The sequence below is a fragment of the Pseudoliparis swirei genome, chromosome 4, assembly GCF_029220125.1.
Source record: "Pseudoliparis swirei isolate HS2019 ecotype Mariana Trench chromosome 4, NWPU_hadal_v1, whole genome shotgun sequence".
Lineage (NCBI taxonomy): Eukaryota > Metazoa > Chordata > Actinopteri > Perciformes > Liparidae > Pseudoliparis > Pseudoliparis swirei.
The window spans coordinates 26,413,517-26,423,365 of record NC_079391.1 but is presented as its reverse complement, the minus strand read 5'-3'; the positions used below and the strand labels follow the sequence as shown (position 1 = coordinate 26,423,365).

Sequence of the window (9,849 nt, the reverse complement as noted above, 5' to 3'; positions counted from 1 at the left end):
CTGCTACTCCTCTCATCACATGAATCATTTCTGTCAAATTCATCGTGTTGTAACTGTATAACACTGTTCATGTGCACAAATGACTTATATTGCTTTTGTCCATGTGGAGAGAGGGATCCTCCTGTTGTATTTCTGGAGTTGCACCCCATTTCTGGCAAACTGCATGGTGATATGACTTTACCAGGTCACACAGGACGTGTAGCTTCACACACACAAACACACGCACACACATGCACGCACACACACATGCACACACGCACACACACACACACACACACACACACACACACGCACACACACTTCACATTCCTTCCTCCAGGACTTTGTTCATCTGTTCCGAGGGATCCGAGGGCTCCGTGAGCCGCCACTGCTGGAAAACTAAAAAAAGCTCATTTGGAGTGAACGGAGATCCCGTGACTCTCTCTTTAAAGGGCTCTGGGTCGGAGGCGTGTCCTACTCTAGAAAGTTAGCCCAATCTGAATGCCGGATAGTTGTCGAACAGCAGAACAACTGCTCCGTCCTCCGGGGGCTTTGCGCGTCAGTCTCCTGTCCTTCACAGCAGCCCTTCCAGGCTTTCTACCTTGCTCTCAGTCATCATGCTCTGCAGCCACGTTGCTCACGTGCTCCTCTCTCTTCTTTGCATCAGACTGAGTGGTAAGTCGTGACTTCGAAAAGTGTAGTGTGTGTGTGTGTGTTTTTGTGTGTGTGTGTGTGTGTGTAGGCTCCGCCTGTCACTCCCAGACACAGGCCAGCGATCAGTTAGTTTCCTCAGCTACGCTCTGAAGGTGTTGGCCTGCTGAAGGTCCGCTCGGCGTCCTCCGGTAAGCTGCTACGGTCCCCGAGCCCCCCATCCAGTATGTGCGACCCGGTGCAGCTAGCTTACCGCAGACCGAGGTGTCGGCACACGGGTCAGTCTGTTCAAAGAGTTAGGACAGGAGGCTTTTTTTCTGACCATTGTGGCGGCTGTTTGATGGAAAGTGTTGTCCCCCCCCCCCTCTCCCCCCCACCCCCCCACAGCCCAATCTGAGCTGGAGATGGATGAAGTGGTTCCCAGGCTGCTGTCGGGTCAAGAAGCGCACTTGTCCTCTGGTCGCCATGTCCGCGGGCAGCGCTCCCTGAACGCCGCGGGGGGAGGACGCTCCGACACGGAAAGCATCCTTTTGTCACTGCCAGCGTTCGGAAGGAGCCTGTATTTAAATCTGACGTGGGACAGCAGGTTCGTCTCGGAGGACTTCGTGGTCGAAGAGAGGCTTGGGGACCAGCGCTTAGGGGTGAGCCGCTTATCCAACAAGCAGCTGTGCTTCTACTCCGGCTCGGTCATCAACCACACGGGCTCCGTGGCATCGCTGAGCACGTGCGGCGGCCTGGTAAGTCCATCTTGTTTGACTTGTTGATAGCTTTCATGTCCACCTTGAACCAAAAGGCCAAGTTGGCCTGGAAGATGCTTCATGTTAACAACACTATATTTCTTGTACAAACAAATGAAATGAGGGGGCATCAGCAGGGCCATGGCAGGAGGCAACTATTGTGGTGGCTATTGGTTAGTGACTTGGCTTTTTAAAAATGTCTCTGTGAGTCATGTGTGTCTGTTCCTAGAAATGTTAATAAGTGTATCAGATATAGCTAAACACATCTAAGTTTCCAAGTCAGAAAAAGTAAAGCTGGTAGCCACGCAAGCATGCTTACTGTGTTTTGATCTTCAGTCTGACTAGGAGTGTGATACGGCTGTCAATATTATATTATGATAATATAAAAACACAGAGTGTTCCAGATGTCTTTTATCTCAGTATGAATCTTTGATTGTCTCTTTAACCCCCATCGTTAACCTTCGGGCCTTTTTCTCATTTTACATACTTTCCTAAATTTTCTTTTTAAAAGGCACTTGCTTTTGTGTTGTACATAACAAATTGCAGAACAATCTCAGCTATCTATATTATGAAGCACCGAGTCTTTAGGCACTATGTAAAGAGGTAATTTAAATTCTTCAAATCTCTTATGAAAAGATTAATTTATTCATGTGGATGAACTGTTTTGGTGCTGGTAATTGGTTTACCAAAACCTTAGGTTAACAAAAGTGGTGGAATATATAAATACAATAGTAGATACATGTAATAAATGTCTAAAACTAAATTTTGTAATATCATTTTTTGAGTAAAAGTGTTGTCCGTCACTCTACTTTCACTAAATGTGAGAGAGACTGAGATAACATGGGACTGAGAAATGACTTCATGCTACAAATCAAGCACCATGGGATGTATGCAAATGAAAAATGTACATTTCAACCGTATCTGGTTTAACAAAAACCTAACAACCACCATGCCCCTAAGCGTTCATACAAAGCTGTTTATCAACTAGGTAAATCAACCACGGTTTCTCAATCTAGCTGTGAGACATTTACATAAACGAGGAGGGTTTACAACATATTGATAATATAACCTGAGCAACATAACGCAAGGCAATACATCCAGTCTGTGACTGTAAGACACAACATGTCACAATTCAACTCACTGCTCAGGAAGCTGACACACAGAAGGGGATATAGGATGAAGCAAAGTGTAGTTTTTATTTTTTAAAGCAATCCCAAATCTGTTTCTTAGCGCTTGGTCTACAGCTGAAAGAATGAAACATATTGTTATGTCTGGCATCTGCAACACATTTATTTACAGTAATAGAATACACACATGTATAGTCAGATCAAGGTCAGACAAGGAAGGAAGGAAGGATGGAATCCAGGCGGGCAAGAAAGGCAGGCAAGGAAGGAAGGCAGGCAGGTAGGGAAAGAACGCAGGCTGGCTGGCAGGCAGAGAAGGGAGGAAGGCAGGCAGACAGGCCAGGAAGGAAGGAAAGATTGAATCCAGGCAGGCAGAAAGGCCGGCAGGAAGGAAGGAAGGCAGGCTGGTAGGTAGGCAGGCAAGGAAGGCAAGGAATGAAGGAAGGTAGTGTGTGACTCTGTATTTTCTAGTAAACGATGCTGTCCTGCTAAGAAGGATCAGAGATAGCCAATATAGGTTGATGTAAATTCATTGAGAAACTCTAATGTAAAAGCCAGATGTGGTAATTACATTTAGTTTATATACACTACCGTTCAAAAGTTTGGGGTCACTTAGAAATGTCTTTATTTTTCAAAGAAAAGCACTGTTTTTTCAATAAAGATAACATTAAATTAATCAAAAATACACTCTATACATTTTTTATGTGGTAAATTAATATTCAAGGTGGAAGTGTCTGGTTTCTAATGAAATATCTCCATAGGTGTATAGAGGCCCATTTACAGCAACGATCACTCCAGTGTTCTAATGGTACATTGTGTTTGCTAATCACCTTAGATGACTAATGTCTGATTAGAAACCCTTGTGCAATTATGCTAGCACAGCTGAAAACAGTTATGCTGGTGATATAAGCTATAACTGGCCTTCCTTTGAGCTTGAAGTTTGTAGAACAAAATTAATACTTCAAATATTAATCATTATTTCTAACCTTGTCAATGTCTTGACTATATGTTCTATGAAATGTTCAATTCATTTGATAAATAAAAGTGTGAGTTTTCATGGAAGACACGAAATTGTCTGGGTGACTCCAAACTTTTGAACGGTAGTGTATATGTACACTGGGTAGCGCTGTTCTGGGGTCCTGTGCTCACCTCTATAGTCAATTAGATAATTATTGACATCAGGTGTTGGACCCCGGAAAGGGAAGGGGCGTTGACCGTTTTCGCTGAAAGATTGTTACCTGCTTCCATTGCTATGTTGAACCAAGGACCAAGATTATGTATACCACGGCACAAATGAATAAACCCGTATTCATACAACATTGAATTTGTCAGTGGATCATGTCTGCAATCGAGGTGAACGCGGAGAAAATTGAGGTTGAAAGAAGATCGTCAACCGGATTAATCCGGAGAAAACTACACCTCAGTAACCCAAGTAGTAGACTGGGTCCCTTTTAACACCTTCAATCATGCAAATGTTAAATGAGACCAATTACAATACCCAGCAACATATTTGTCACATTTAGGAGTTGCATTTTCCAGAGCTAAGCTGCTCCAAACTAGGTCAAATTTCATCTCTGTTGGTCGCTGCTGTGCAAACCTCACAAACATGTGCCAGGAGTGCAGAATGGTTGTTTGCACTTCGCTGTACTTTAACAACACAGTTGATCAGATTTGGTGAACAGAATTTTTTCATTCCGCTTTTGCTAATGAAATGCCTTTTAAATAACCTCTAGTCTAGATCTTGCTGCATGGTTCCATTACAAATCAACAAGAGTTGACTATCAATGACTGATAGAGCAGGATTGCCATGTCTGACACTCCAACAAACTTGTCTTAAACAAGAGGTTATTGATTGACCTTTAAGTTCAGTTAAATCCCCATATGCATGCAACTGTTTAATTAATTAGATGGTGACAGAGCAGGTTGATGAACAATTAGCATAACATAAAAGACCTCTGAATAGTCTTAGGAATGGTCCTAAGACAGGTAACACAAACGGAAAACTTTAAAGTGACAAAATACAGATAGAAAATTACAATACACAAGTAGAAAAGACAAAATACAATGTGCAACATAATATGTCATCCTATCCCTTATTGTAAGTGGTGAGCCATTACAATAATCACAATGTGGTCTCTGATGTGACCCCTCGAGTGGTGGCCCTGTAAATGGTTTACACACTGCACTACTATGTTCAAAACTGTAACAATACTGCTGACTTCATCATCACCGTCGTCACACACCCGGTCTGAGCTCCACCTCCAAGTGTTTTTTCAGTGATGCGCCTGGTGTACGCTTGCGTGGGCATGACCAGCTTTGAATTCAGGTGTGGCTGTCACGGTGAGGCTGCGTCCTGTGTGTTATGCGCCTGATGTTTCCTCGCCACATATGAGTCGTCTAATTCAGTGGTTCTCAAATGGGGTTACGTGAAGGCACTTCAGGGGGTACGTGAGATATGTAAAAAAAATATATAAAAAATGTCATCCATTCAAAGAATCCTTTAAAAATTGTTACTTAGTAAATATTCAATAAAATAAAAGTGTAAGTTAATAAATTGAATTGTATACATACTATATCACAGTAGTACATCTTTTTTTCAACCCAAAATGCTTTCCGCTGATTACGGGGTACTTTGCTGAAAACCATATTTCACCAAAAAGGTTGAGAACCACTCATCTAATGAACGAGGATCAGCAGGGAGTGGGAGGAGCCTCGCTTTTTGCAGTATACTTTTAACTATGTAACAGCTAATTAAACACTTTATATTCACCTAGTTATTAAAATTGTATTTTTTTAATTTATTTTTACTGTAAACCAGTCTCCTCATGGGAATAATCACAGTTTGATCTTCTACTTCTCTCTGTGTTGTGCTCAGACTGGGCTCATCCAGATCGGGGAGGACAGTCTATTCATTCAGCCAGTGGGTGAAAATGGCCCCTCCCAGTCGTTCTCGGGACTAAAACACCGCCTACTGCGACGCCGACGCTGTGCCCAGACTAGCTCTGCTCCAGATGCCAACTGCCGGGCTGTACAAGGTGAGTGACACGGCCGGTTAGACTGAATGGAACAGCATATTGGAATATGGTCACATCGACTGAAAGGTTTGCTGATATTAGGGGTGATGAGGAGCCTGTTTTGACAGCTGAAACGTCACAGTGGTAGAAAACTGGTAATGAATCAAAGGCTTCTGCCTACATCTGGCTGTTGAATGTCTGTTTGATTTTAGAACTGCTCAGTTTCTTCCAATAAATCATGAAATATAGTCTATTGTGGCTTTCAATATCGGAATTTTAATACTTTTTAAAATTATTTTAAAATTACTCATTCATACTTACATAAGCACTTTCAATTAATCTTCTTATTGTGTGTGAATAAATCCCCATGTAGATCTAGTTGCTCTTTCTAAATGTAAATGTGAGTAATTGCTACAACTCCTCAAGATCCGTGAAAAGACCCTTACTAAGTTGCCAGCTGATGTGCGTTGTTGGTACCACATTTTGTGAATATGGGAGCAACAATGTCTTAACTAACACCATCCACACATATGGGTGTGTGAGGCAAATCATTGAGCCTCTGCAAACGGCGCGTCAGCTCCAAGCATAAACGGACTCGTTTACACTCGCCGCACTGCATTATCTTTCGAAACACCAGAGGGCGTACAAACAAAATGAACTGTGAAGAATCAAAAAGACAACAAGTGTAAAGGTGCGTTCACACCAAAAGCGAAACTATTTTTCGCGTCGCCCAAAACGCGTGAGTCTACTCGCTCGATCATTCACCGTGTTCTCACTATAAGCGGCGAGACGATGCGCGAGGGGCGGGGCTTTTCTCCGTGTCTCGTCTTCGTAAAGACCATTATCATCTCCTTCATCCACCAGAATAACTAACAACTAGTTCTGCTTTATATTTGTTGTGGACATCCCACACACTAACGCCCTCGTGTTTGGGTTCATGACATCACCCGTAGGCTCACACAGCTCGGTCACCTTCACCGATGAAGTTACTGTTACGTCTGAAAGACTTCCGCTTCCAGCGCTACAAGAGCAGAACTCAAGAGCTGATTGGCCCGAGTTGCGAGATGACCGCCTCAAAGTTGAAATATTTCAACTCGGGGCGAAAATTGCGCCGCTGAAAACGCGCCGCTGTAAACACGCCGCTGTAAACACGTCGCCCACATCGCGTCGCCCCAAACGCCCCAAACGCGCCGCCCGGAAAAAAATCGCGTCTATCGCAGCCACACGCGTTTGCACGTTGACTTTTCATGGGATTTGGTCGCGCGAAAAAATAGTTTCGCTTTTGGTGTGAACGCACCTTTACACATAGATATGAACATAGACTGTAGGTGTAGATGGTATAAAACCATAAACCAACATCCACAAAGCTGAGGAGGGATTCTTGTTATCTGTAAACTCATATCTCATATTCATGGACTCCTTTTATTGGCTTTGTACAAGCCCTGTGAAGAACTATTATTTGCATTATAACGAAACAAAGGTTGAATATGATGTATTTGGCTGCAAATAATTTTCTTAACATTTTTAAAAGCTTGTTTCTAACACATCTCAAATTGAACAGTCCCTCTTTTTATAATCCCTAGTCACGTAAATACTGTTTTTATCAGGGAATATTTGCGAAAGTCACATTATCAAGCGTGCTAAATTACAAATGTTCAGAGGTGCACAACCAAGCATCACGATGGTATCAGATGTGATTATGTCATCTTTTGGCGCGCCTGCTTCACTATGGCGAGTATGAACTCAGCTTTCAGCACAGACACATTTTTAATTACTGAGATACAGTTACACACCCATATTCTCAGGTCTGGTCAATTCATTTTGCAGCGGGGCAGCTTGCTTGGCTCTACAACCCCAGTACCCCTCCATGCAAGGCTCTAATCTTGTCAGCTAACAGTTCGTGATCTGTTAATGATGGTCGACTATCGTTGAGAAAAGAAGAAAAAAAATACTCAAAATGAAGATCAGAAGTATGCACACTGTTTTCCCCTTTGCAGGGATGATTACAGAAATGTCAGTAATGGCACTGATCTTAATTTTGACCTCCAAATGAATTGGTTTCGATCATGTGGATGCACTGGTTTGTTCCCAACCAACTCGTAGTTCCCCAAATGTTGTAGTATCCAGATAGATCAGCATTTCCTAACTAGGGAGCGACTGTGGGCCAGTGGTAGAGCTGGTTGTCATTCAATCAAAGGATCGTCAGTTCGATTCCACGGTTTTGTTTGTCCATGTCGATGTGTCTTTGGGCAAAATTGCTCCCGGAGGTAGAGGTCTTTCAATGAGAACATTGGTGGTTGGACGACTAGAAAAGTGCTATAGAAGTCCATTTACCATTTACTTATGTTGGGATCGAAAATCGTATCCTACTGATCTGCTGCCCACTGTGTAATGCTCATGTATGAAAATACTGAGCTGCAGTGTTAATGTGCTTTTTTCTTCGTTAGTTTCCAACTGATCAGCCAGCTAAAGCTCCCCTGTACCTCTTTACAGCTGCAATGCTCTCCAAATAGTACTTTGTAGATACAAATGGGAATCTTTTTTGGCAGAGAATTTTCTTTATAGATACAGGTGAAATGACAGTGGATAGGATTGACATAATCCATCAGAATCTGGCGAATGTTCTTTCCACTTACCTCAAAAACTCTGACACATCTTCCAAATCCCTGTAGCGATGTGCTCACAGGGAGCTCCCAACCCCCCGAGCTGAAATGGGGCAGTTGAACATCACAGCGAAGCAGTGCTAATAAATGATCTGTTTCAGAGCAGCATTTACTGCTCTCTTGTATGCTTTGATGTTCATTCAGCTCCAGTGTGGAATACAGATGTTTTTAATTTGTGTACTTTCCGAACAGTTATTATAGGAACCTACAAGCTTTGCGAAGATTATAGATTTGTGTAGTAGAGGGAATCACCGGTGTGGATTTTCTTTTAAAGCAGAGCAAAGCTGGTCTCCACTCTTTCTGAACCATGGCAGCTGTTGTGGTGTGGAACCTGCCTGAACATGAGATCCAATCAAAATCACTAATGACCATCTCACTCCTCAAAAGCATTTAAGATGTCGCACTTCGTTATATATATATATGAAAATTAATGAGAATTTTCATGAGAAAGGAGCTTTATGCTAGTACTTATTACTTTCTTACCTCCACACACCTGGCCAATGTTTCAAAGTGTCTGAATGTTGGGTAGTTGTGCTTTTCAACAGTCAGCCAACTCTATGATCTCATCATATTTTAATATTGCCCGAGCTGTTTTCTAAAAAAATGCAAAAAGTTTGCATACCCATATTTTAATTATTTCAAAGTTATAATACACTTAATGTGTATATAGCACTATATGTGTTACTGGTTTATTTGTTGATGATAGAACACAGAAGAAAATCTTTTTTTATTGTTTAAAAGAAAGATTATGTGAATGTATATAAAATACACCCACGGGGGGAGGGACGGGCGGGCGCGCCCCTCTGTGCCCGTTCGTGCGGGCGCGGCTGCCGGTGGACTCGACCGTCTCCTGTGCTGCCCGCGTCCGAGTTCATGGGAGCGTCAGTGGGGGCCCTAGGTTGGTGATCGGGGGAGATCAGGGTGGGATTCGGCCGGGACCTTCCTCCGCCGCGGCCGGGTACCCGACGAACCAGATGCCGTGAGCCTATGTCCTCGGTGTCGCTCGGGGGCTTGAGTCCTTCTGATCGAGGCTCATCCTATGGACGGTGTGAGGCCACTTTTAATTAAACCAGATTACTCCATCAGACAACAATGTAAATATAGTTGTGCAAAAAATAACAAATATTTGGCAAATAGCTTGTTGTGGCTCCAATTATCATGTTTTGCACTGGATATATTTTCAAGATAATAGAAATAAGTGCAACCTGTGAAAAATTTAACAAAGTTAAAATATTAGGCAATAAAGAGTTTTACTGAGTTTTACACTGCATATCTTTTCAAAACAATAACGTGCAAAACAAAATTAGTGCAGATATGTGTGAGCCATCAAGTTGTATCGGTATTTGTTCAAATTCACTCAGATTCTCAAAGGAATCAATATTCCCTTCATCGAGTCGCCTGTCCCACATCTCCAGCCTCTGAGAAACCTGATCTGGTCTGCAGCTGAGGAAGGTGCTGCTCTCTGCCTTGAAGATGAAGATTGAATTCATTCAGCTTTCCAAATATGTCACTGAGATAGGCCCATTTCATCAGAAATTATTCATCAGAAAACTTAATAATTAAAATTGAATTAATAAATCTGACTCCAAAAAGTATTTCCTGGACATGTGTAACGTTACAAAGATAAAATAAATGATACACTGAGTCCACCTCCTCTTTTCAGAATAATATGTGCATGGAT

At 42.5% G+C, this 9,849-nt stretch overlaps 1 protein-coding gene across 4 annotated transcripts in view; it reads left to right on the top strand.

Annotated features, from left to right (window-relative positions):
* The first annotated feature begins 492 nt into the window (after nucleotides 1–492).
* Nucleotides 493–9,849, top strand: part of adamts17 (ADAM metallopeptidase with thrombospondin type 1 motif, 17) — a 54,087-nt gene continuing 44,730 nt past the window's right edge. For 2 of the 4 annotated variants that reach the window (XM_056412103.1, XM_056412101.1), the window contains exons 1-3: nucleotides 495–654; nucleotides 1,018–1,367; nucleotides 5,367–5,526. In XM_056412103.1, coding sequence (XP_056268078.1) covers nucleotides 597–654; nucleotides 1,018–1,367; nucleotides 5,367–5,526 — 568 coding nt within the window. In that variant the 5' untranslated portion in view covers nucleotides 495–596. Of the gene's footprint in view, nucleotides 909–1,017; nucleotides 1,368–5,366; nucleotides 5,527–9,849 lie in introns of all 4 variants that reach the window. The other 2 variants (XM_056412104.1, XM_056412102.1) reach the window with 2 other exon arrangements.